Below are 27,971 nucleotides of genomic sequence, written 5' to 3'. Positions count from 1 at the left end.
GAGCCAGAACCAGCGGGCTCTGAGGCTGCTCCATCTACCAGCGCTGGGGCAGCGGCTGCCGTCCGAGTTGATGATGGAAATGCTGACCTTGGTGGGCGACCATCAGCCGTGCATGATGTTCGAGGCGGCATTTCGAGAGAAGCTACCCCAGGACGTCAGGCTGGTGTTGGCCGACGTCTCGTTCGACGACCCGGAGACGTTCGCCGAGAAAGCCGACGTGCTCGTCAGGGAGCGGCACAACCGGGACGACTCGGTCAATCGTGTCTCGAGGCCCAGCGGCAGTCGGGGGAGCGGCCGGGAGAGCGACGGCTCGGCCGCTATTTCGCAGTCTGCCAGGCAAGAGGGGGCTACAGAACATGTTTATTGGTCGCGGGCACAACCAGCACGGCAGAATAAAAGCGGCTGGTGTTTCTTCCATCGGCAGTGGGGCAGTGATGCCCGAAGTTGCAGAGCCCCGTGTACGTTTCCGGGAAATGCCTGGGCCGATCGAACGTAGAGGCAGTTTCGATTGGCCGTAAGTGCCGCCTCTACGTGACGGACCAAGAGACCGGGATCGTGTTTCTGGTGGATACGGGAGCGGTGGTGAGTATTGTGCCTCCCTACGGCTGTGAAGTTCAAGCGGGGGGGAAGGGGCCGCCCCTTATTGCAGTGAACGGTAGCGCCATCCGCACTTACGGTAAGAGGACTATGTCCCTGTCCTTTGGGTCTAGGACCTACCGTTGGGATTTCATCGTGGCGGATGTGGGTCAGGCCATTTTGGGTGCGGACTTCCTATGGGCGTTTTCGTTGGTCGTAGACGTCCACGGTAGCGGCCTGCAGCCCTCGGCCGACGTACAGCCCCGAAGTACGGGGCCTGCGGCCCCTCCAAGCGCCGCAACACCCAGTTCAGCGATCCAGGCCATCACCAAGGCCCCCGGTCAGTTCGATGCGGTCCTAGCGGAGTTCCCGCAGCTCCTCGTTCAGCGGTTCGATGCACCTTCCGAGAAGCATGGGGTGGTGCATTTCATTCCGACCGAGGGCCCGCCGGTTTTTGCCCGGGCACGGCGCCTCCCACCCGAAAAGCTGGCCATGGCTCGAGAGGAGTTCTTGAACTTGGAGAGGCTGGGAATTGTGCGGCCTACAAGTAGTCCGTGGGCCTCACCCTTGCACATGGTTTCCAAAGCATCTGGGGGGTGGAGACCATGTGGGGATTTCCGCCGACTTAACGCGGCAACACGGCCGGACCGCTACCCGATTCCGCACATACAGGACTTCTCAGCTAGCCTGGAGGGGGCTACAATTTTTTCAAAGATCGATCTGGTGTGGGGGTATCATCAGATCCCGGTCCATCCGCCGGACATCCCAAAGACGGCTACCATTACTCCGTTCGGATTGTTTGAGTGGTTGCGCATGCCTTTCGGCCTTAAAAACGCAGCTCAGGCATTTCAGCGTCTCATGGACCGTGTGGGTCGAGGTTTGCCGTTCGTGTTTATTTATCTCGATGACATTTTGATTGCCAGCCGTTCGGTCCAGGAGCACTTAGTCCACCTCCGCACTATATTCCAGAGGCTGCAGGACCACGGCCTGATTCTGCACCCGGACAAATGCCAATTCGGCCTGTCGGTGGTAGATTTTTTGGGTCACCGGGTTACATCGGCTGGAGCCACCCCTTTGCCAGCTAAGGTGGAGGCGGTCCGCTCTTTTCCACGTCCTACTACCATCAAGGGATTGCAGGAATTCGTAGGCATGGTGAACTTTTATCACCGGTTCGTGCCTGCAGCAGCTCGGGTCATGCGCCCCCTTTTTCTATGCCTCGCAGGTAACCCTGCAGAGTTGGTATGGTCCGCATCTGCAGAGACGGCTTTTGTCGCGGTCAAACAGGCCCTCGCCAACGCCACCATGCTGATGCACCCGCGCTCCTCCGCCCCCACGGCGCTGATGGTGGATGCCTCAGACGTGGCGGTGGGTGGGGTTTTGGAGCAGCAGGACGAAGGTCAATGGCAGCCCCTGGCGTTTTTCAGCCGGCAGCTCTCGCGAGCTGAGCTCAAATATAGTGCGTTTGATAGGGAGCTCCTGGCCCTCTATTTAGCAGTCCGCCACTTCCGCTATTTTTTGGAAGGCCGTTCTTTTGTGGCCTACACGGATCACAAACCTCTGACATTCGCTTTTGCTAAGGTTTCTGATCCGTGGTCAGCTCGCCAGCAGCGGCACCTCACCCTAATTTCGGAGTTTACCACCGATGTCCGTCATATTGCGGGTAGGCTTAATACTGTTGCTGATGCCCTGTCCCGGCCGGCCATTCCCTCCGTTGCCGTGGTAGGCGGACAGGTGGATTTCCAGGAGCTAGCGGAGGCTCAGCGCCTGGGAAAAACGGCCGAGGTGTACGGCTCCACAGCCTCGGGACTGCGTTTGGAGCAGGTGGCGTATGGCCCCACAGGTACGAAGTTGTGGTGTGACGTTTCCCTTTCACGCCCTCGCCCGGTGGTGCCTGCCGCCCTGCGGCGTAATGTTTTTGAGGCCATTCACGGCCTGGCACATCCGTCCATCAGGGCGACTTCGGCCATGGTGGCCGCCCGGTTTGTCTGGCACGGCCTGCGGAAGCAGGTGGCAGCCTGGGCACGGGCCTGTATTCCGTGCCAAACCTCCAAAGCTCATCGCCATGTCCAGCCCCCATACCAGAGTTTCGAGGTTCCCCCAGTCCGTTTTTTCCACATCCACGTGGATTTGGTGGGTCCATTGCCTTATTCCAGGGGTTATACTCATCTCCTGACGGTGGTGGATCAGTTTACACATTGGCCGGAGGTGCTCCTATTGTCGGACACCTCGGCGGCCTCCTGTGCACGGGCCCTGGCGTTGCATTGGGTGGCCCGTTTCGGCGTACCGGCTATCATCACCACAGATCGGGGAGCCCAGTTCACCTCCTCCCTCTGGGCCGCGCTGGCACAGTTGTATGGGTCTCGCTTACAGCAGACCACCGCCTACCATCCCCAATCCAACGGGATGGTTGAGCGCTTCCATCGGCAGCTTAAGGCGTCCCTCTGTGCCCGACTGACCGGCCACGATTGGGCTGACCAGCTGCCTTGGGTCCTCCTCGGCATTCGTACGGCCCCGAAGGCCGAGCTAGGCACATCCTCGGCCGAACTCGTCTACGGTTCGCCCCTGCGGGTACCAGATGACATCCTCCCTTCCGCCCCCGCTTTGCCACCACCCGTTACATCGGTCTTGGGTTCCCTCCGGGCACGGGTAGGTTCTCTGGCTCCAGTCCCGACCTCCTGGCACGGAAGCGCGGCGGTCCACGTCCCGTCGGACTTGCGGGACTGTGATTTTGTGTTCCTGCGGAAAGATTCCCACCGCCCCCCTCTTCAGCCGGTTTATCAGGGCCCGTTTCAGAGAGGGGCTGTCACTTTTACCTTACAGGTGGGTAATCGCCAGGAACTCGTTTCCGTATCCCGGCTCAAGCCGGCCCATTTGGACCAGGACCTCCCTGTGTCGGTGGCCCAGCCGCCGCGCAGGGGCCGGCCTATGGTTTGCCACCCCTCAGCCCCCCGCCGCCTATGGTTGGGCCCGGGCCCCCGTTCCCGATCAAGCGCTCTCCGTCGCCTACGCCCTCCACTTCCATGGCCCCTCCATCGCCTCCGGCGGCGGCGGCCTCCCCGCCTCCCGTCACATTGGCGGTATCGGTTTCCCCCCTCCGTACGCGTTCCGGGAGGGAGGTCCGGGCACCCGTGAGGTACGGTTTCGAGGGTTCTGGGGGGGGTCATGTAGGGACATACGGATTAGCGGGGGGGTCTCGAACCCTCGGTTGGGCTAACGAGGCACGAGATGCGGGGGCACGGGATATAGTTGTGTCTGGCGACCAGCTGGAAAGATGAGAATAGATTATTATACCTAGTTAAGTAGTGTGTGTCCAAAAGCTGCAGTCTGTTTGCAAATACCTTCGAATAAAGACTTTGAACAAAGACGCTCGTTGTGGACTCACTACAGTATAGTGTTATACTGTATAGTGTATTATATAGTATTTTTTTGTATAGTATTATGTGGTGTAGTATTGTATAGTGTTACAATTGAGGCCTTTAGTAACCTTCCAATTGCAACAAAACCTCCCTATGTTTAAACACCCGCCCCTTTGATAAACCAACAGTTTCAACCGGGAAAATTAATGAAAGTAGATAAAATTGGAAAAGTGTTTCATCGAAACTAAGTCTCGGCCGTGACTACAAGTTTACAATTTGTGAAAAGACCTGCAACCATATCCCGGAAAATGAACCGTGTGTTTGTCATGGAGATCGAGGAATGATAAATGACTGGACCTGCCTTCCTTGCTCAGACGTTTGCAGAACCGATTGGGAACTCAAGCAACTGGAGACGTTCAAATCCACATATTTCATTGTTGCATTAACACAAAGATGTCAACACTCAAATTGCAGTTGTTAGTGACTCTAATTGCATTTTCAGGTATGTAACACTCAATTGGTTTATTGCTAGTTTTGACTTGGATTATGGAGAGGAGAAAATCTGAATATTTGCATTTTACAAGTTATATCTTTGGCTGCTTGGTTTTCTCATTATGTAGGAAGATACTTCTTTTGGTAGTGAGAATCTCAGTGTGGCAATGCCACATCCCTCAATGGGTGCAGTAAAATCTCTATATCAAACTGTATAGTTTTCGTATTTCTTAATCTTGTACGATTGATTTACTTCTCTGCCCTCAAGACAATCAGTAATAATCAATAATTAGGGTGACAATCTAGAATTAAATCATCAGAAATGGCAAATGCCTCCCAGTTCTTCTTCAAACTATTTTAACATTGGGGCCATGTGTCCAATTCCTCTCGTTAACTTTCAAGTTACATCGATATACTCCCGTACACGAGGACAAAGAGAGAAAATGGCAGTTCACATCAACAGAGAGAGCTCAGCTCTAGTTTTTTTTGTGAAGACCGCCTATTTGCTTTTCCCATTAAGTGATCATGCTGTTCCCACACCATCTCTGGGATATCTTGAATACAATTCTGGTGTTTAGAGAGCAACTTTGGAGATGATGTATAATTTGAATCAATGTCGAACATGAAGCAAACTCCTAATGTATGCTCCTAATAACGATGCAAAAATGACCAATGCTTTCATTCAGCTTTGCTAATTTCCTTCATAATTAGCCTTCCCTTAAAATATTCAATGAAGGGAAAGGCAAATTTTTAGTTTAAAAACTAATGTTAAAAGTAGATTAGATTTAGAATTATTTTTAGATTTTAGATTTAGAGATACAGTGCGGAAACAGTCTAAACAAAATTAGCAACTAAACAAATTTTTAGGATTCCATTTGCAGTGGAAGGTTGTCTTATTTAAACAAAATTTATTTGCAAAATTCTTTTAAAACTATTTGTGTTTTAAATTTGACGACTTTTTTTTTTTTCTGTTTGCTCCAAATGCTTTTATTTATAATCTATATTTTTATAATTTGCTACACATTGACAAAACAAAGCTAATTTACCTCAGAAAAACAAAAGTTGTCCCGATTTACAGTGAACAGGAGATATTACCGTACCCTCCATTTTAAATTTAGTTTATTTTCCTTTTATTTTTTAATGTGTAAGACTGCATTAACAGTGCGCAAAGTTCTAGGCCAGACTGAGGATAGGACCATTACGTTCTTTCATTTTGTTTAAGGAAAAGTCTGTTTTCTAGTTACTCTCTTTCGAGGTCTGGCCAAACAGAGGTAATTACAACGTAGGGAAATCACAATTAGGAAGGAATTAGTATAAACCTCCAACTAGAGATGAGACAGTAGAGTATTAATTGTGAAAAAATAATTGCCAATTTTTCCCCCCATTAATTATTTTGTTCCAGCCGGTATTTTAGCATTTAATAATTATTGAGAAATTGAAATGAAAGACCAAGCCCCATGACTACAGGTTTGAAGATAATGGAGAGAAATAACCTGATGAGATTTTATCTTTTTCTATTAACTTATCAGAATGTAGGTGCAGCTACCAAGCCCATCATTTATTGGCTTTCTTTAATTGTCCTGAGAAAGTGTTATTGAATCATTCTTGAGTTGTGCCAATCAGTACGGTTATGGTAAAAAAAAACAGTGCTGGAATAACTCAAATGGTTAGGCAGCAACTCTGGAGAACGGATAGGTGAAGTTTTGGGTTGGGACCTTTCCTCAGACTGATTGTGGGGGGGGGGGGGGGGGGGAGGGGTGGGGTGGACGAGAGGAGGGGCAGGAAAAAACCTAGTGAGTCATAGGTAGATACCATTGAGAGGCACTATTAATAAGCTAAATGGTTGGACATAGGCCAGAGATGAAAAGACAAAAGGTGTGAGATAAGGATGGTAGAGGTGTGAATCATGAAGCCAGAGGACGAAAAATAGGTGGAAGGGGAGCAGGAAGGGGAGAAAGGTGCGAGTTCATGATGGGCCCATGAAGGAGAGGGGGGTAATGATACTTTTGAGCAGTTTTTAGCACTACAGGCAGATTGTTAGATGACTCTTTAGTCTTCCTCATCCATTTCTTGCTACCCTGTGGAGTATGTTGATCATCTGAAGAATGGTTTCTGTGAATGGGGGAAGCTAAGGAGAAGCCTAGGACAGATAATAATCATACACAGAGCACAACAGTTGCATATGTCTCAGCCTTGCCCTTTACACGCATGTGCCTGTCTACAATATAATTGAGGTTGGGAATGCGGACAGATTCGGCTAGTTACCTTTTATAATTTTATCTGTCTCTATGCCTTCCTCTGGCAGTTGGTTCCATATACCCACCAGCCTCGTGTGTGAAAAAGTTGCCCCTCAGATCTCTTTTAAATCTTTCCCCTCTCAATTAAATCTATGGCCTCTAGTTTTATTATTATTAGAAGAGGTTTATTATTGTCACATGTAACGAGATACAGTGATGCAGATACAGTATAATCACCATACCTGATTATAATCAAAATGATACATGAGTACAACAGGTAGTGCCAAAAGAGAAAGGAAAGCAGTGCAGAATGTAGTGTTAGAGCGACAGAGAGAGTGATCCGCTACCCTGGGAATAAAACATTATGACCACCCACCTGGCTAACATCCATATATACAACATCCACCCAACTACCTTCATCAATCTCCTTTGTCATCTCCTCAAAGCTAGTGAGATATGACCTGCCACCTGCAAAGCCGTGCCGGCTCTCCACTAATTCTCTTCCAAATGGGAGTAAATCCTGTCTTGAAGAATTCTCTCCAATAGTTTCCCCACCACTGACGAGAGGATCACTGGCCCATAGTTCCCTGGATTTTCTCTACTTCCTTTCTTAAACAAAGAAACAACATTGGCCGCCTTCCAGTCCTCACGGACCAGGCCTGTGGCTAGACTAGAAACAACGATCCTCGGCAAGGCCCCTGTAAACTCCTTTCTTGCATCCCTCAATAACCTGGGATAGATCCTATCAGGCTCTGGGGACTTATCCACCTTAATGTTCTTCAAGAGACTCAGCACCTCATCCTTCTCGATCTCAAACTGCCCTTGCATTATTTATTCTCCACACTGATCCTGCTGTCCTCCACGTCCTCTCCTTGGTGAGATGCAAAATACTCGTTTAATACCTCACCTGCAACCTCAGGCTCCAACCATAGATTCCCTCCTTTATCTTTGAGTGCCCCTACCGTCTCCCTGGTCACCCTCTTATTTTTTAAATAAAATCATAGAAAACATAAGCACAATCGCACATAAGTACAAGAGCGCAACAATTACAGTGTAAAATTATAGATTTATTCTGAGGCAATGCACAGAGTCACCATGTTTCTGGTGCCATCTTGTACCTTTCAAGAATCAGGTTCTTAAAGATATCGAGTCTTATCTTGGCCTTAAAGGCCCGTTGTCCTGGCGATGGCACTGGTTCAATGATGTAGGGTTGGTCTGGCCTGGCGATACTGTCCGCGCCCCTCTTTGTTGCTCCGTACTTTGTTAATTGGAATAAAACGTAAGGAGCTCCTGGTCAAAACTAAACCTGTTTGTCCTCAGGATGTGTGCGTGCGGTTCAGGTGACAGTGAAGGACGGCCATGTGAATGGGACGGAAGGAGGGAGCGTGACCTTGCTGTGCACCTACACAACTTCAGACAGTGACTCATCTAATATGAACATCCAATGGGCTTTCGTGCCGAGCCATTCCAAATCACAAATGCAGGTAAATGCAAGTATGGGAGGTGACAATCCTGGTCTTGCTATGTGTAAGCAGAGTAGCGCAGGAGCTGGTGAGCTCTGCTCTCGATTCTCCTCGCTGATCCTGGCCCGGTGTCGGGCCACAATACGTGCATGTCAGCACCATTGACCATGGATGTATTTGCCACATCGTGACAATCCATGGGGATGAAAAGGAGGGGAGGAAGAAGCTTGGTAGAAAGGTCCCACTCATCCCACTCATCCCACCACTACCTCAGTAATGATGGCAAACTGATAGATGGGAAAAGCAGACATTAAATAACTAGTATACGTCTTTACAGTAGATGAGATAGAAAACTTCCTGGGAATGGTTGTCACATGTACCTAGGTACAGTGAAATTATTTTTTTGCGTACAATTCAGTGACAATCCAACTGTACATTGGACACAATCCCACTAAGAGTGTAAGATTGTGGACCACACTGAAACAGTACACACGAGTCATCATTTTTCAGGCGCCATCTTGTACCCTCCAAATGTTTGTAAAGGTTTAGAGTCTTAATTTGGCCATAAAGGCCCGTTGTCTTGGCAGCAGTACCATGTTGGAGTGGAGGATTACTGATCTTTCAAAATGATCATTCAAAAGGTTTGGGTTTATTATTGTCACATGAACTGAGGTACAGTGAAAAGCGTTGTTTTGCACACTATCCAAACAGATGTACCATACACAGGTACAATCAGTTCAAACTCTGATGGAGTGGATGTGGAGAGGATGTTTCCACGAGTGTGAGAGTCCAGGAACAGAAGTCCTAGCCTTAGAATTAAAGAATGTTCCTTTAGGAATGGGATGAGGGATTTCTTTGGACAGAGGGTGGTGAATCTGTGGAATTAATTGCCACGGAAGGCTATGGAGGCCAAGTCAATGGACATTTTTAAGGCCGAGATTGATAGATTCTTGATTCGTACAGGTGTCAGAGATTATGGGGCGAAGGCAGGAGAATGGGGTTAAGAAGGAAAGATAGATTAGTGGAGTAGACTTGGTGGGCTAAATGGCCTAATTCTGTCCTATCACTTATCAACTTATGAAACTCAAGTACAATACATTGGGCAAAGGGAAAGACACAGAGTGCAGAATATAGTTATCATCATCGTAGGGCATTGTAGCACATCAGTTCCTTAGACTAGTGCTAGGTATGTGGGACTAGAACCATTTATTTACACATTTTCAGCCCTGGTATCGATCTGATCAATCTTTAGATAGCGTGCACTAAATCAAACACATTGTCCACAGCCTTAATGAGACCAGTGGGTTCTGATCATGGCTCTTTATAAGGAACATTGCATCCTCATTTTTGATTTCCAGTTTCCTGCAAAGTCAGCATCGCGTTAGACGTTTTAAACAAACTTTGCACTTGTGGACTAGCTTTTTAGATTTTATGTTGTAGGTTTAATTGGCTAAACCCCTTTACTTCCGCACAGCTTTAAAGCAGAAATCCATTTAGACTTGGTTCAAACAGGTACAAATCATATTTCTGCACATTAATTTAATCTTCAATCGTTCCATATATCCAAGCTAGACACAAAATGTTGGAGTAACTCAGCGGGACACGCAGCATCTTTGGAGATGCCCGTCCCGCTGAGTTACTCCAGCATTTTGTGTCTATCTTCGATTTAAAGTAGCATCTGCAGTTCCTTCCTACACGATTTATGTATCCACTTGATCAAAAAAAAGCACAGGATCTGGAAATCAGAAATAAAAAGAACAAATGCTGGAAATGCTCAGCAGTTCAGCAGTATCTGAAACGAAGAATTTCATTGTTTCATTGCCGGTACATGTGGTAATTAAACTCTCTTGACTCTGGAAAGAGAAACATAGTTAAAGTTTAAGATTTAAACGATCCCACAGGTATCCCGCCTTCTTTGTTCCTTTTTCTCACTCTCTCCCTTTCTCTCTTTGCTGCCTCACATCTGTACCACTTCACTTTCTACATCGTCTCGTACAATAACCTCCAATTTCAGGCACCAACGGTGCATCAGTTCCATGGACAAAGTCCGAGGTCAGCAGTGAGATAGAAGTGAATTAGACAGTCCTCTCCCTCGCCTCTGGAAGGGCTATTTAGAAAACGTGAAAATAATCAAATCTGGCAAAACATGTTTATCTTAAGATCCATTATTCACACTTGAGCCATTGTTTTACTTGAAAGCATTCTGCACAGTACAGATTGGTTCAGGGAAGAATTATGCGCATTGCAGGAGATTACAAGGTCAATTGAAAGATATTGATAAAGAAAAATATTAGTTTCCCACAGCCGCACCCTGCCCCTCCCCTTCTCTCTTACCTAAGCAGCTCTTTAGTCTGTTTGAAGGAAGGTCGACAGGAAGAATTAAAATGCTTTGGGTTTATTTGGTGAAGTAAACCTTTACAGTTCCTAAAACTTCTTTTTTCATGCATGCTATTTCATGTTAAGATGCCTTTTAGAAACTAACTATTGGAGGAACTTTGTCGGTCAGGCAGCATCTGGGGATGTATTGCCACGGACCCTTCTGTGAGAAGACCCAATACATTATTTGTCCTTTTCCCTCCACAGATGCCTCCTTCCACTTCTGTCCTTCACTCTGGCTTTCCATTTCGCTCCTCTCTTCTCTCCTTATCTGACACCCTGCTGAGATCCTTCAGCAGCTTGTTGCTTGCTCAAGATTCCAGTTTGAAGAAGGGTCACCTGATCCTTTTCTCCAGAGATGCTGCCTGACCGGTTGAGTTACTCCAGCATTTGGTGTGTATCTTCAGTGTAAACCAGCATCTGCAGTTCCTTCCTATGCAATCTCTCGTGTCTGCTTCTAGGTTCATGAATTAAATATTTATTTATTCTGAGAATGTATTGATTGTAGGTTAATTGGACTTTGGTCTTTAATCGGACTTTACTGGAATTTATCCTGCACAATACGTTATTCCCTTTATCCTGTATTTGTACGCTATGGACGGCTTGATTGAAATCGTGTATAGTCTTTCCGCTGACTGGATAGCACGCAGCAAAAAGCTTTTCACTGTACCACTGTACACATGACAATAAACTATACTAAAAACAAACTGCCGGTCGATCGCTAAGGCCAGAGATGCTGAAGGTTAATTCACAGCTTGCTTTACTGGTCATTTACTGGATACAAAGGAGGTGCATGTTATTAATGTGATTGTAATTGGCTCCAAATTATTCAATACGTCCAGGAGGGGTCAAGGGAAAATATTGCCAAGTGAGTGAGATCAGAAGTAAAAACAACTATTGTTGAGTTAGGTTTAGTTTAAGGTCACGTGTACTGAGGTACAGTGAAAAGCTTTTGTTGCGCGCTAACCAGTCAGTGGAAAGACAATACATTACAATTGAGCCAGCCACAGTGTGCTGATACATGATAAAGGGAATAACGTGAATAATGTTTAGTGCAAGATAAAGTCCAACAAAGTCCAGTCAAAGATAGTCCGAGAGTCTCCAATGAGGTAGATATTAGCTCAGGACTGCTCCCTAGTTGTTAGTAGGATGGTCCAGTCACCTGATAACATTGGGGAAGAAACTGCCCCTGAATCTGGAGGTGTGGGTTTTCACACTTCTGTGCCTCTTGCCTGATATGAGAGGGGAGAAGAGGGAGTGCCTGTGGTGTGACTCGTCCGTGATTATGCTTGTCCTTAATCACATCTTCATTGATCTAAAACTATCTATTGCTTTCAATCTCTGTAAAGTGGGATATTCAATGGTAGAGCATGACAGAATATAAGCCTTTCTTCAGCAAGCTATCCAACGAGCACATTTCTACCCAAATCCAGCAGAGCTCCTGTCCTACTGATTATGTTATGGATGAGAGCAGCGTGATGCGTTGCCCCAAGACGGTACACATATTTGATAAACGAGGATTGTGTAGCCAGCATTTAGAGGTAAGTTCTGTCTCCCTATGACAGACAGAATATGACACCATGCAATGTTGTAAAACGGCATTCCACGTTCTCCATTTTGCACCATGTGTCCATGGCTGTACATTCTCTGTTTGTGAAGGGTACATGGAAATGATGCTTCTTAGATCAATAAACTTATCTTTCCATTAACAAATCATTAACAAATGAATAAAATCGCCTTTGAAAAATAACATAAGCTAATGAAAATAAAGGGTGGCACGGTGGCACAGCGGTAGAGTTGCTGCCTTACAGTGCTTACGGCGCCAGAGACCTGGGTTCGATCCTGACTACAGGTACTTGTCTGTCCGGAGTTTGTACGTTCTCCCCGTGATCGCGTGGGTTTTCTCTGAGATCTTCGGTTTCCTCCCACACTCCAAAGACGTACTGGTTTGTAGGTTAATTGGCTTGGTATAAATGTAAAATTGTCTCTAGTATGTGTAGGATAGTGTTAATGGTCGGGGATTGCTGGTCGGTGGAGACTCGGTGGGCTGAAGGGTCTGTTTCCGTGTTGTATCTCTAAACTAAACTAAACTGAAGTACAGAGAAATAGAAATTGATGCTTAAATTTGCACTTTTAGAAATAAGAATAGTTAGGCAGTCTAACACAGCCAAGAATCCATTCTGCAACTTACTAGATAAATCAGGTGTTTAATCAACTAGAAAAAATAACTGTGTACCAAATGCAGGCAGGTGGGACTAGTGTAGCTGGGACATGTTGGCTGGTGTGGGCAAGTTGGGCCAAAGGGCCTGTTTCCACACTGTATCACTCCATGACTCCATGATTCTATTAATCTGTCAGTTTTGTTGCATGGCGGGTAGATGCCATTGTCAAAGACAATAATAGGTAGGCAATAGAGACTGATCACATTCCAAAGGACAAAATAAATATCCACTTATTGTAAAATACCCTCTAGATTAATGAATGGGTTTATTATCATAAAGAGGAGGAGGGGAAAAGGCTTTGATTGTTCGGGGATTTGGCAGGGTAGATAAAGAGAAACTATTGAGGCACTCTGGGGTATTCTGACTGGAAGACAAGGTCTGAAAATTAAACTCGGATATTTCAAGAGTTTGGTTAAAGAACGTTCCCATACGTAGGCTGACATAGGTACCTGTAACTTTACTTTGCAAATAGAAACTCCTGTCAACTCAATAGTTGACCTGAACCACATGAGTTATAGGCTTTATCTAATCAGTGTTACGTAGCTAAATGGAGAATAGATCAAATTTGGCTTATGTCAAATATCTGCCATGACATCACTATTCATGCCATCCAAAGATGTGGCCTGACCTGTTGAGTTACTCCAGCATTTTGCTTTCCCTCTCTCCATCCCTCCCCCTCCCTAGTTCTCCGACTAGTTTCACTGTCCTTCTGATTAATTTTACTGATTGTATGTGTTGTTGTCACCTTCCCTTCCGCTAACAATGAACCATTCTACATTTCCTTGAAAAAGGGTCTCGACCCGAAACATCACCCATTCCTTCTCCCCAGAGATGCTGAATGTCCCGCTGAGTTACTCCAGCTTTTTGTGCGTATCTACATTTCCTTTTCATCGGCTGTTTTGATCTGTCATTTTCAAACCTTACCCTTCCACACATCTCACGTTCCCTCTCCCCTGACTCTCAGTCTGAAGAAGGGTCTCGACCCAAAACGTCACCCATTCCTTCTCTCCAGAGATGCTGCCTGTCCTGCTGAGATACTCCAGCAATTTGTGTCGATCTCTAAAGCAGTATCTCCAGCATCTACATCGGCCATGATCTGACTGAATGGTGAAAGAGGCTCGATGAGCTCAATACCTATTTATCTCCAAATATTCCTACCCGGGCTGTAAAGGAAAGCCCACCACAGATGTCCAAATGAGGCCACTGGACGAGAGTCTATAGTAATATTTAGTGCAGGATATAGTCTTTCCACTGGCTTGTGAAATTCCCAGACCAACTTTGACAGTTTACATTTTTTTTTAAATTGTGTGAGTTGGGAAGTCATGTGTCTGGGAAATCTCTTTTGTGATATTGGTATGCAGAATATGGTGTCATTACTGCTGTAATGAATCAAATACATTACTGACTACAATTGCCCCTAAAATTAAGAACAGATTTGAAATTGTTGTGTACACTTGTGTTTCAACAGTTGTGTCAATTGTGCTTTTATATTAAGGTGCAACTTCCCATGAGGAGTTGTCTCTGCTGAGTAGACTCGATGGGCCGAATGGCCTACTTCCGCTCTTGTGTCTTATGCTCCCATGAGCAACAGGCCTTAACTACAATTTTTATGTTTTTTTTTAGTTTTCACGAGATACAGAAATGGAAACAGGCCCTTCGGCCCACTGAGTCCACACCGACCAGCACTAGTTCCATCCTACTCACCAGCTACAATTTACGGAAGCCAATAAACCCACAGACCTGTACGTCTGTGGAATGTGGGAGGAAACCAGAGCACCTTGAGAAAACCCATGCAGGCTACGGGGAGAACGTACAAATTCCGTACAGATAGCACCCGTAGTCAGGATTGAACCCAGATCTCTGGTGCTGTAAGGCAGCAACTCTATGGCTGCGCCACTGTGCTGATTACTTTTTAATAGATTAATTTCCTAATAGATGGTAGATGAGGAATGAGTGTGACATTTCTATTTCATGCATAAGCAGCCTTGTAAGTTGAAGATATGTCAGTTGAGGCTTCATTAGAGCAATTTTTATTTCATAACCTTGTGGCTTCCAGGAATTGATAGAGGGAATCAAGCCATTAGTCAACTCATTAGTCATCAAAGTGCCAGCCAAGACCTGGCTAGTTGAAAGGGCTAGTTAATAAGCAAGCCAGCTCTTTCAAAAGCATATAGCGGGCTTGGCCAACCCCTAAACCTATAGCTTTACAGATCCCTCTAAAGGTACACCTCATAATAGTTAATCTTTTACCCTTCATAGCAATGAACAAATCTCTATGCACCTACTTATGTAGAGTGGTCTCTTTATCTCCTTCTGAGATAGTCCTCATACAAAGTGCTTTGCACAAAAAGAATATTCAAACAATAGTATCTTTTCATGGGACAGAGCAAACAGTGCACTTATTTAATTTGGTTCAAACAAAAAAATTCTACACAGCACAGCTATATCCAACAACCCATTTACCAAACACTCCCGATGACATTTACAAATGATGAATGCATTGGGGTGTGTCATGTGCGATTAACACACAATGCTACAATAAATTCATAACTTTCAGAACCTACTCACCAGTTCCTGTTTCTTCAGCTCAGACAGTTGAAGATTAAATAGATGTCTGTGGTGCAGCTTGTAGGGCCGGTGTATCAGCACCAGAGACCCAAGTTCGATCCTGACATCGGGTGCTGTCTGTGTGGAATTTGCACGTTCTCCTTGTGCACGTGTAGGCTTCTTCTGGGTGCTCCACTTTCCTTTCACATCCCAAAGATGTGCAGGTCTGTACATTTATTGGCCTCTGTACATTGCCCCAAGTGCGTAAAGAGTGGATGATAAAGTGGGATAACATTGAATACACACGGGTTTTCAATGGTTGGCATGGACTCGATGGGCCGAAGGGCCTATTTCCATGCTGTATCTAAACTGAACTAAGCTAAATTAAGAACAGCTTAAGGATTGCAGTCTTCATGAAATAAGTTTGCAAATCTCTTCACTTGGTATAAAGGTGCTAATTTCTTCAAATTCACATGTTTGCTAATTTGCCATGGTAATGCAGTAGATACCAACTGCTCTGTATGTTGATGAGCAAAGGAGCACTCTTTAATTGTACCACAAATTATGCACATTGGCTATTTTTATCAGAATCTGCTTAGTTTAGAGATACAGCTCGGAATTAGGCCCTTCGGCACACTGAGTCTGTGCCAACCAGCGATCCCCGTACACTAACACTATCCTACACATTAGCGACAATTTACAATTTTTACTGAAGCCAATTAACCTAGAAACCTGCACGTCTTTGGATTGTGGGAGGAACCCGGAGCACCCGGAGAAAACCCACTCGGTCACGAGGAAAATGTGCAAACTCCATACAGATGGCATCCGTAGTCAGGATCGAACCCGTGTCTCTAGCGCTGTAAGGCAGCAACTCTACCGCTGCGCCACCGTGCCGCCTCTCTGAATGTTTCTTTCCTCTGGATGGATCTTAGTCTCAAAAACTGCACTGACATCTGTTGATTCTCTCTGAGGCCAAGAATGAATCTACAGTATTGATTCTACAGTAATAAATCTACAGTAATAATGAATCTACAGTAATAAATCCTCGTGGTTTCCAGCTCCGTTAAATATTTGTACCAGCATCTGCAGTTATTTTCTTATACTACAGTATTGATGTTCAGTTCTCATTGTTGTAGGCTTCAACTTCAAGTGTCCAGAGTGTTTAATGGTCATTTGAACCGGCAATGGAACAATATGATTCTTACATGCAGCAGCTGAACAGGCCGAACTACACACAAATAAATATATAATAATCAATAATACAATAATAACAGTAACATGAGGTAACTATAATAGTGCAAAACCGAAGTCCATAGAGCAACCAAAAAGAAAGTTCATAGAAGGTCATAGTTCTGAGGTAGTGGTTAGTGTTGTGCAATGTTCAGGAGCCTGATGGTTACTGGGAAGAAGCTCTTCTTGAATGTGGTCACGGTTTTCAGGCTCCTGAACCTTCTTCCCAAGGGTAGTAGTGAGATGACTCTGTGGGCAGGGTGGTGTGGATCTTTGATGATATTGGATGCTTTTTTGAGGAAACTCCTCCTATAGATCATAAGGTCATGTCATAAGTGATGGGAGCAGAATTAGGTCATTCGGCCCATCAAGTCTACTGCACCATTCAATCATAGCTGATCTATCTCTCCCTCCTCACCCCATTCTCCTGCCTTCTCCTCATAACCCATAACACCCATACTAATCAAGAATCTATCTATCTCTGCCTTAAAAATATCCATTGACTTGGCCTCCACAGCCATCTGTGGCAAAGAATTCCACAGAGTCATCACCCTCTGACTAAAGAAATTCCCCCTCATCTCCTTCCTAAAGGAACGTTCTTTAATTCTGAGGCTATGACCACTAGTCCTAGACTTTCCCAGCCTTCGGTGGTGGGGAGGGAGGTCAGTACCTGTGATGGATCAGGCAGTGTCTACCACTCTCTGTAGCCTCCTCCATTCCTAGGCATTCGAGTTACCAAACCAAGCCACGATGCAACCATTCAGTTTGCTCTCTCCCATACATATGCACATACACTGTTATATAAGGCTGACTCTGTGTATTATGACTGCATGTTTTTATTTACAGATCTATTTCTTTGGGGGCAACGTGACATTTATAAATCCAGCCTTCAAAGGCAGATTATTGGCAGGACATAAACCAGGAAATGCATCAATTACCATTGAAAAGTTGCGACCCACCGACTCTGGGAATTACATCTGTGAAGTTGAGAATCCACCAGACTTCAAAGGCAATAACATCGGAACAGCAACACTCACAGTTTTAGGTAGTGTATCACTTACCTCTACTGCTATAAACCTTTTTCTCCCCATGTATAATTTTGTGCACTTCATGCTGATTTGAAACACATTTCATGCCGATAATCCAACATTTGAACCCATGCTCAGAGCTCGAGTATAACGTGCATATAGTTACTCTATCAAAATCTCGTCGGCCGGTGGGACCGGTAACCTGCCCCAAGGCACGGTGGATGGCGTGACCAGGAGGGAGCAGGAGATGCCAGGTGCTAGGAGTAGGCTGGTAGGAGGGTGAACCGGGGTAATGCCTCCAGTGCCTTCAAGGTCGGCTGCAGGAGGCACCCCCGGGACTCAAAGATGGACAGGTGAGGAGAGGAGAGGAGAGGGACGTTGGCTCGCGGGAACTGCTCCAGTACATCGAATGCGCGGGCGGATCGGACTTTGGACTTTGAATAATGGCGCCAAAAATGGTGGTGCCAGCTTGTGTAATATATACAAAAGGATTTGTATCTCACATGTGCAGTTGCATATGTGAGAAATAAAGCACCATTGAACCATAATGAACCTCACGTGGCAGCCCTCCTATTGTCGTTCTGCACGACATTGATAAACATCATTAACTTGGGCCTATTTTGTGCTGTGGATCAGGCATTGGGTTGAGGATCTCCCAATTCATTTCACACAGGGGCCTCATAGTCTTCAGACAGAGAAGACCTTCATCACTTGGGTCTTACGCAGATTCCAAGCATATCTCTGAAGTAAAATTCAAAGGCTATAGAATTACGGACTTCCTTCTTATAAATTTAGTCCGTCTTTTAAGACCATGTTTATAGGCTGCCGTTCGGATGGGCTCTGCATGTGTAGAAGCATGAAAGTGGAGTCTGAAGAAGGGTCTCAACCTGAAACGTCACCCATTCCTTCTCTCCAGAGATGCTGCCTGTCCTGCTGAGTTACTCCAGCATTTTGTATCTACCTTTGATTTAAACCAGCATCTGCAGTTCTTTCTTACAAATGAAAGTGGAGGAACAGGATAGGGCTGTAGTTTAAGGTGGTACAAAGCAAAGAGTCAGACAACACGTGACTCTGGGAAAAGGTCGTGTGATCCAATGATGGTTAGTCTGAAAATCCTTGCAGTCTCACGCTTGTTGAAGCCAATGCAACCTCCCAACCAAATGTATCTAGTTTAATATTGATCAGAGGTTATACAGGCACCTTGTGTTTTACATGGGGATTATGTGCTTGAAAAGCAGCGCGTAATTCAAAAATGTATAAATTAAACATATATGCGACCATGTTTAGTTTAGTTTAGTTTAGAGATACAGCGTGGAAACAGGCCCTTCGGCCCACCAAATCTGTGCCGACCAGCAATCCCCGCACACTAGCACTATCCTACACACTAGGGACAATCTACAATTCTTACTGAAGACAATTAACCTACAAACCTGTAAATTTGAGGAGTAAATTTGAGTGTGCTAATCCAAAAATACCAGAACGTAAATGAAGCTTTAGTATTAAAGGAACACGAGCAAAAACACATGAATCTAGCACATGTAAAATGCAAGGTGCCTGTACGTGGCACCTATTAGCTCAATTACCCAATTATTTTTATCAAGAGTCTTTAAAGGGAAATTTGAAGTCAATCTGTTCATTTATGGTAACATGTGGAATCCACAGATTCGCCCAAGAAGACCAATGTAGTTTCCACAAGGAGGAAAATATTTAACCTGCAATTTTGTGAAAATCGAGGTCACATCGATAAACAAGAACTAGCTTTGATATTCCCCTTCATCTTGTCCTGACTCTAATATATCCTCCCTGTTTGCCTCTAATGTAACATATTTGCAACATTTTCTCTCCTTGGCACTTTGGAGTTAAGTGTTCCCCAAGTTTGTTGAAGTCAATGTTTCTAAGTCTTAGTGAGCTCTTATTTACTGTAGAGTTTTTGTAGCTATTTACTTTTTTTTAAACTTTGGCGTCTTTCCAATGCATGCCTTTCAGTCCGTACAAGATGTTTAGCACAAGAAACCGAATGGTGTTTTGTCATTGAACAAATATTGTACCACCAGTAAAAACGTTGTTTGCCATTAATATGGGTGGGGTTCCAGTAAAAGCATTATGTAGAAAGCTCACAATTCCCACAGTCAATATGGCTGAAGCCTGCAATGCACTAGTCAGTATCCTTAAGAAAGAACTTTTAAAATTATTTTGATATCAGTGATATTATTATAGCATTATATAATGTTGACTATGTTATTTCCTTGTTATCAACTGTTGACCTTCTTCATCAATATATATCACTTTCATTACTTTTTTTGAAGATTGATTCAATAGCATAAAGAAAAATAAGGTTGACTGCCAGTGTTAAAAGACCCAAACAAACAACACTAGTCATGGCATGTATTTTAGAAACAAGGAACTGCAGATGCTGGTTAATACACAAAAGGTCACACAAAGTGTTGGAGCAACTCAGCAGGTCAGGCAACATCTCTGGAGAATATGGATAGGTGACGTTTTGGGTTGAGACCATTCTTCAGACTGAAGAGTTTGAAGAAGGGTTTCGACCCGAAACGTCACCCATTCCTTCTCTCCAATAGACAATAGACAATAGGTACAGGAGGAGGCCATTCGGCCCTTTGAGCCAGCACCGCCATTCAATGTGATCATGGCTGATCATTCTCAATCAGTACCCCGTTCCTGCTTTCTCCCCATACCCCCTGACTCCGCTATCCTTAAGAGCTCTATCTAGCTCTCTCTTGAATGTATTCAGAGAATTGGCCTCCACTGCCCTCTGAGGCAGAGAATTCCACAGATTCACAACTCTCTGACTAAAAAAGTTTTTCCTCATCTCTGTTCTAAATGGCCTACCCCTTATTCTTAAACTGTTTAAGAGATGCTGCCTGTCCCGCTGAGTTACTCCAGCATTTTGTGTCCCTTGCGGCATAAATATTACTTTGTAAATTATATACGAAAGCAAACTCGCAATAATTTCAGTGCCATTTTTCCTGATTTTTGAGAACACTTTCAAGCCATTGAACTTTTGAGCTTGCACAAATCAAGCCATTTGAATCATCGATGACCTTGCTGGCCTGTAAGTATTCCCAGATGCCTACTACATTCAAGCCAAAATGAATGACCCCACCTGAACAAACTTTGAAACTTATTCTATAACTTGTTGGCTCTGTGTATGTACATAGGCTGATTGTCAGAGGTGTTCTAAGTAGTTCCAGTCAGTTCATGCATTTCATGCGAACATAGTCCAGCCCAAACCTATCTTTAACTTCAAATGAACAGGGGGAAAAAATTGAGATAAAACAAGTTTTAAGTTTATGAGAAAGGGAAGTAAGGAGAGATTAAATGGCACAGGGGCGATAATACAAATGGTGCAAGAGCAAATATAGAAACTGTTGTGAACTGATAATTGTAAAAAGGAAGGCCTTACCTTTTACAATGTGTTCCTCCATATTGTGGAACTTCAGCTAATTGGACTTCAGTCTGAAAAAAGAATAATATGTTGTTAATGTTGTCCAATATTGTTTCACCAGTTCCACAGTTCACAACAATGTATCCCTCTTATCCCCTTATCATGTATTTGTACGCTGTAAATGGCTCGATTGTAATCATGTATTGTCTTTCCGCTGAGTGGTTAGCACGCAACAAAAGCTTTTCACTGTCCCTCGGTACACGTGACAATAAACTAAACTCAGACTCTTGAGATCACATGTTTCCTAACCAACAATGGGCCTACCAGGGAACCACCCTGCCTGAGGTCATCTGTTGCCGGCCCTGATTTGTCCTGGTCTCCTTGCATGCAAAGAAATTGAACCAAAGAAAACAAGATTTGGCAGGAACAAAATCACACCTGGGAAGAAATTTAATCAATATGAAATAATCTGTAGCTTTTCTTCCATTATTTTGTAAAACAGAGGTTTTCTGCAGAAGCATGAGAGAAATGCAGATCTAATCTTCACTTTCCTTCATCTGCATCCCTTTTGATGTCCCGTTTTCACACCTTACACTTCCTTATCTTTGTGTCTCCCTCTCCCCAGACACTCAGTCTGAAGAAGGGCCTCGACTGAAACGTCACCCATTCCTTCCATCCGGAGCAGAGATGCTGCCTGTCCCGCTGAGTTACTCGGCGGGTAGATATTTTGTGTCCATCTTCAGAGATTTTAATAGAGTCATTTAATTTTTTTATTGCAGTTCCACCCTCCAAGCCACACTGTGGCATCGCCGCACACCCGTCGAAGGCCAGGTCAGCCATCCTTACCTGCCATTGCGATAAAGGCGTCCCAAGTCCCAGGTATCGCTGGGTGAAATTGGTAGACCAGGTTCATCAAAACATTTCTGGTCATCTTGGTAAGAACAAAAGAGACAAGAGTCAAGACTGTTTTATTCTCGTATGTTCCAGACAGAACAATGAAATGATTACTTGTAGCAGCACGACAGAACATGTAAACATAGTACACTGTAAACAATACTCTATTCCATGGAGTGCAGGAGGATGAGGGGTGATCTGACAGAGGTGTACAAAATCATGAGAGGAATAGATGGGGTAAATGCACAGGGTCTTTTGCCCAGAGTAGGGGAATCGAGGACCAGAGGACATAGGTTCAAGGTGAAGGGGAAAGGATTTAATTGGTATCCGAAGGGTAACTTTTTCACACCAAAGGTGGTGGGTGTATGGAACAAGCTGCTCGAGGAGGTAGTTGAGGCTCAGACTATCTCATCGTTTAAGAAACAGTTAGACAGGTACATGGATAGGACAGGTTTGGAGGGATATGGACCAAGCACAGGCAAGTGAGACTAGTGTAGCTGGGACATTGTTGGCCAGTGTGGGCAAGTTGGACCGAAGGGCCTGTTTCCACTCTGTATGACTCTATGACTCTAATACAATAAACAAAAAAAACGTTCAGTGGAACAAAGTATGTATATAAATGCATGCACGCACACGCACAGTACACGCATACACATACACGAATACACTTGCACGCATACACTTACATGCATACAGTTACACGTATGCACATACATGCATACACATACATGCATACACATAAACGCATACATATACACGCATACACATACATGCATACACATACATGCATACACATAAACGCATACACATACACGCATACACATGCACATACATGCATGCACATAAAACATGCACATAAAGGCAAACAAATAATAATGCAAAAGGATAAAACCAATGCCAAGTCTATGTAGTTCAAAGCTGATTTGGAGGTTGTAATTTTTAATGGAGAAAGCAAATTCTTATAACCTTTTATCTCTAAGTTGCATCTTATACCTTTCAGCTTTTCCCATCCATTCTTTGTCTCAAGATTCTTCCTAACCAGCAAGTGAATAGTTTCTAGGAATCTATTTTGTTTAATATTTCAGATCCAAGGACTGGAATGTTGACCATTTCAAATATTTCTGATACTGAAAATGGCATTTACCAGTGCATTGCATTCAATACTTTGGGACATGAAACATGCACCGTTGACTTGTCAAAACTTTGTAAGTATCCAATGATAGCTTGTTAAGTTTGGGGTAAAGAAAAATAAATGCTGGAAACACTCAACAATCAGGCAGCGTCTGGGTAAAGAGAAACAAAGATAGTCCGAGGGTCTCCAATGAGGTAGATATTAGCTCAGGACTGCTCACTAGTTGTTGGTAGAATGGTTCAGTTGCCTGAAAACAGCTGTGAAGAAACTGTCCCTGAATCTGGAGGTGTGTGTTTTCACACTTCTATACTTCTTCCCCGATGGAAGAGGGGAGTAGAGGAAGTGGCCAGTGTGAGACTCGTCCTTGCCAAGGCAGCGTGAGGTGTAGATGGAGTCAATGGAAGGGAGGTTGGTTTGTGGGATGGTCTGGGCCACGTCCACAATTCTCTGCAATTTCCTGAGAGCTCCACTGCTGGGCATCCTAGCGATGCAAATCCCTTTGTAGGATTGTAGACAGAACGAAGAATGAGAGCTAGAACTGCTGAGAGTTTTTGAGCTGGGGAGTGTAAAGTGAGGAGAGTAAGAACTTTAAATAGAAGAGAGGATAATGCTGGTCAGCAGTGACTTTAACAACTTTGGGATGGGAGTATTGGAGCCAGGTGAGTGAATGTTCAAAAGCTTATGGGAAACGCTGGCCTTATTCAAAATCTGAATGTCATGTTACACTTTCCTTGAACATTGATCAATTATAAAATTCCAATATAAAAATTCAAATTGTTCTGAGTATCCATAATTTTACTTGCCCAACTTTAAACCAACATCTGGACTTTCTCTTTCAGACTTTCATGCACTAACCTTTATCCTCTAATGCAATTGAAGAAAGGTACATAGGTTACAGGAGCAGAATTAGGCCATTTGGCCCATCAACGCCATTCAATCATGGCTGATTTATCTTTCCCTCTCAACCCCATTCTCCTGCCTTCTCCCCATAACCCGACACCCGTATTAATCAAGATTGGTATACCCCGCAGTATATACATGACACAAATCTCATGTTATATTTCTTCTCATAAGATTGTAATTTTCTACATTTTATAAAATTGTTTATTGTTTGCATTAGCATTTTGCATAGATGTTACTAGTTCATGTGATAAATACTAATTCACTTAATAAACACTGTTTTAAGCTTCACATTGTTTCCTAAAGGTATTTTGGGATAAAATCAACTAGTACAACTAGTTCACCACCAACTCCATGACTCCAGCAAGAGCCTCACAATAATGGAATAAGAATACAAGGACAATGCATATCTATTTGTAGAAAGGAACTGCAGATGCTGGTACATACCAAAGATAGACATAAATTGTTGGAGTAACTTAGTGGGTCAGGCAGCATCTCTGGAGAAAAAGGATGGCTGATGTTACGGGTCAAGACCCTTTTTCAGATTCAGAGTCTGAAGGTCCCGACCTGAAACGTCACCCATTCTTTCTCTTCAGAGGTGCTGTCTGACCCTAGAGTTACTCCAGCACTTTGTGCCTATCTTGTGCATATCTATTGTTATTTGAATGGAATTACTCTGCCTGATAGTAGTGTTTAGATGTTTTGAATTTAAACTGAAGTGGGTTTGAGCTGAAATTACACAATATGATTATGCTGGAGTTTTGTAAATTTACAATTTGTGTCTTGCTTTCTTGTTCGTTGAATTTGTGAAACTGAACTCCCAATATTGCAGCAGAATACCAGAGAACATCATGTTAAGGGTAACATGTTTTTAGAACAGTTGTATCTCTAAACAACAAATCTCTAAAAAATGGAGGCACGGTGGCACAGCGGTAGAGTTGCTGCCTTACAGCGCTAGAGACACTGGTTCAATCCTGACCACTGGTGTTGTCTGTATGAGTTTGTACGTTCTCCCCATGACCTGCGAGGGTTTTCTCCGAGGGCTCCGCTTTCCTCCTACACTCAAAAGACGTACAGGTTTGTAGGCTAATTGGCTTGGTAAAATTATGAATTGTCTCTCGTGTGTGTAGGATAGTGTTAGTGCACGTGGATCGCCAGTCGGCACGGACTTAGTGGGCCGAAGGGCCTGTTTCCACTCTGTGTCTCGAAATGAAACTAAAAACTTGTATTAAGCAATTCCTTCTGATACGTTGAATGGATCAAACAGTTAACTCATTGTTCTTTCCATTCTGCTTCAGCTTCTGAGAGTGATTCCATCATCGGAGGTGTTATTGGGGCTGTACTGATAGCATCAGTCATTGGAGTTATCATCTGGATGGTTACAAAGAAAGCAAAGAAAAATGCAAAGAAAAATGCCCAAAAAGACACTGAACTTCAGTGAGTGTGACTTTTACCGTGATGTTCCAAATGCTTTATATTTAGTCCTTGAGGAAATGCTTGGGTTTTGCCTATGTTATTTTGTCTGGTTTTATCAGCACCAGGGAAAAGAATCATGAGTTGCCATTTTCCATGAAATGCCTGGTCTAACCATCAATTGAGCTTTTGATTTTCTGACAATAACCTTATAAATAATCACCATCTGTCGTCAATTAGTTGAACTTACCCTGGCAACTGCTGGGTGCCAAAACTGGCTTAAGTTGCAATAATGGCTGAGGGAAACTGTTAAAGAGCACTGAATGCAGTCAAAGGCATGGGAGCAGATAACATCCCAGCCACAGTACTGAATACTTGCTCTCCAAAATCAGCTTGCCTCCAACCAAGTTGTTCTGCTAAAGGTACAACACTGACATCTACTTCTGTAGGAAGGAATTGCAGATGCTGGTTTAAACCAAAGATAGACACAAAACGCTGAAGTAACTCAGTGGGACAGGCAGCATTTCTGGAGAGAAGGGGACATCTGGGAGACATCTACTTGACAATGTGGGAAATTGCCCAGATATTAGTTTAGTTTAGTTCAGAGACCTAGCGTGGAAACAGGCCCTTCGATCCATCAAGTCCACACTGACCAATGATCCCCGCACATTAACACTATCCTACACTATGGACATTTTTTACATTTAGACCAAGCTAATTAACCTACAAACCTGTAGGTCTTTGAAATGTGGGAGAAAACTGAAGTTCTAGAGAAAACCCATGCAGGTCACGGGGAGAAAGTACAAACTCCATACAGACAAGCACCCGAACCCGAGTCTCTGGCGCTGTAAGCGCTGTAAGGCAGAAACTCTACTGCTGCACCATTGTGCCTCCCAATATGTCTTCGACAAATGGCAGAACAATCCCAACTACTGTCTGAATGTTGTGTAGGATTACCTGAATGCAGATGTGAACAGCTTCATTTTCTGAGGAGTTGAACAATACTCGATCATCGGTAAAAGTTTCCACTTCTAAACTTATGATGGAAGGAAACCACTGTTTGATACTGAACCATATTGCTTGCATATTTCACATCATATTTAGTGAATATCACCACTAATCATTATTTCTCTTCTTCCAAGGGCCAAACAAGAATCCAATAAAACTCTTGCCACCTATGTGGCTGTCCCCACTGATGCTGCAGCTGTGGAAAGTACAAATCATGTTGAGTCGCCAGATGTGGGCCAAAACAGCACAGACACCCCTGACCTCCACCAACCTCCGCACGAACATCTGCCCTTGAGTGAACATGCTGCTCCATCGGGCAGTGGGCAAGCAGAACACAAGGAGAGTGAGGGAGATGGTCCACATGAGGCTTAGTTAGCCAGGAGGGTCAGAATCAGAAGCTACCATTTTATATGAAAAAAAGAGACCATGAAGGGTCTCTATTTAACACATCAAAATAATTTGTATTGCAAGCCCAATATTATGAATGAATCTGTACACATAATCAAATTTCCTTTCATGTGAATTGCCAATTGCGTCCCAGCCAAAGCCATTCTCGTTATTATCATTATTTAAAACTGCTTCAAGATATATTTTACTTGAGTGCAAAGCAATGAATAATTTGTTGTCCTAAATTTCCCACCTCATTGACGAAAATACATAATTTTTGTCGGAGTAGACTTGATGGCCCAAATGGCGTAATTATACTCTTAGAACTTGTAAATCATTTTGCATTTGACAAGTTTATGGGGTCAAGGATGAGGATGCCTCATTGGATCATGGGATTCTTCAATTAAGGAGGGGGGAAATAATCCTTCTTTCAGTCACGACCCAGAGATCAGTACTTGTACTGGAATCTGGAGCAGTAAACAAACTGTTGGAAGAACGCAACAGGTTGGGCAGCATCTGTAAAAGGAAATTCATCAGTTTGATGAAGGGTCAGGACTCAAAACGTTATCTGTTCATTCCTTTCTACAAATGCTGCCTGAACCGCTAAGTTCCTCCAGCAGTTTGCTTGTTGATCAATACTTTTACATTGAGAAATACAAGGAGCTGCAGATGTTAGTTTACAATAAAAAAGACAAAAAGTGCTGGAGTAACTCGCTGGTCAGGCAACGACTCTGGAGAACATGGATAGATGACATTTTGGGTCGGGTGTAAATTAGATTTAAATATATCTGTAAGCAGCTTTACACATGATAAGAACAAGTGTGGTTTTGTGCCTAGACACATGCAAGTGACTAAAACTCTAATTTGTTTGTTTGTTCCTGAAGTACAACCAAAACGGTGCACGATAACGCGACAATTTTAGGCCCATCTTACTCACCGTCGTCCCTTTGGTGCTAATGGAAGAAGTTTCATTGAAATCGGTGTTATATTCTTAAAGTTATTCACATTTTAAAGTTTAAATCTATCTCCTTGGGAGGGAGGGAGGGAGGGAGGGAGGGAGGATTTGAGGGGGATGGAGTGGGGGGGGAGGGGGAGGGGGGAGCTACACCAATGCAGGAGAGGTTTGGGCCCAACGGGTCCACTTGGTCTAGTTTTAAATAAAGGCAATTTGATTATTTGTACAGAGCTATATTGGTTGAGATTATGGACTAAATGCTGGGCAATGGGGTTATAATGGAAGGATGCCTTCCTGACAGCATGGATGTGTTAGGCTAAATGGCCTCTAGCCATGCATTGGGATT

At 44.1% G+C, this 27,971-nt stretch overlaps 1 protein-coding gene across 1 annotated transcript; it reads left to right on the top strand.

Moving 5' to 3' along the window:
* Positions 1–4,385: 4,385 nt before the first annotated feature.
* LOC144600286 (V-set and immunoglobulin domain-containing protein 1-like) lies at positions 4,386–26,655 on the top strand. The gene is made up of 7 exons (XM_078411852.1): positions 4,386–4,434; positions 7,982–8,145; positions 17,346–17,544; positions 21,716–21,871; positions 22,916–23,035; positions 25,161–25,299; positions 26,418–26,655. Exons 1-7 carry the CDS (start codon positions 4,386–4,388, stop codon positions 26,653–26,655), a joined length of 1,065 nt encoding a protein of 354 aa, XP_078267978.1.
* The last annotated feature ends 1,316 nt before the right edge of the window (positions 26,656–27,971 follow it).

This window comes from Rhinoraja longicauda, chromosome 15 (assembly GCF_053455715.1).
Source record: "Rhinoraja longicauda isolate Sanriku21f chromosome 15, sRhiLon1.1, whole genome shotgun sequence".
Lineage (NCBI taxonomy): Eukaryota > Metazoa > Chordata > Chondrichthyes > Rajiformes > Arhynchobatidae > Rhinoraja > Rhinoraja longicauda.
This window is presented reverse-complemented; position numbering and strand designations above follow the sequence as displayed.

Bases quoted from the DNA above. Each gene is read 5' to 3' on its own strand.
- LOC144600286 (XM_078411852.1), top strand. From the start codon at position 4,386: ATGTCAACACTCAAATTGCAGTTGTTAGTGACTCTAATTGCATTTTCA. The intron at 4,435-7,981 runs GTATGTAACACT...GTTTGTCCTCAG, and splicing joins GACTCTAATTGCATTTTCAG to GATGTGTGCGTGCGGTTCAG. The intron at 8,146-17,345 runs GTAAATGCAAGT...TTTTATTTACAG, and splicing joins ATTCCAAATCACAAATGCAG to ATCTATTTCTTTGGGGGCAA.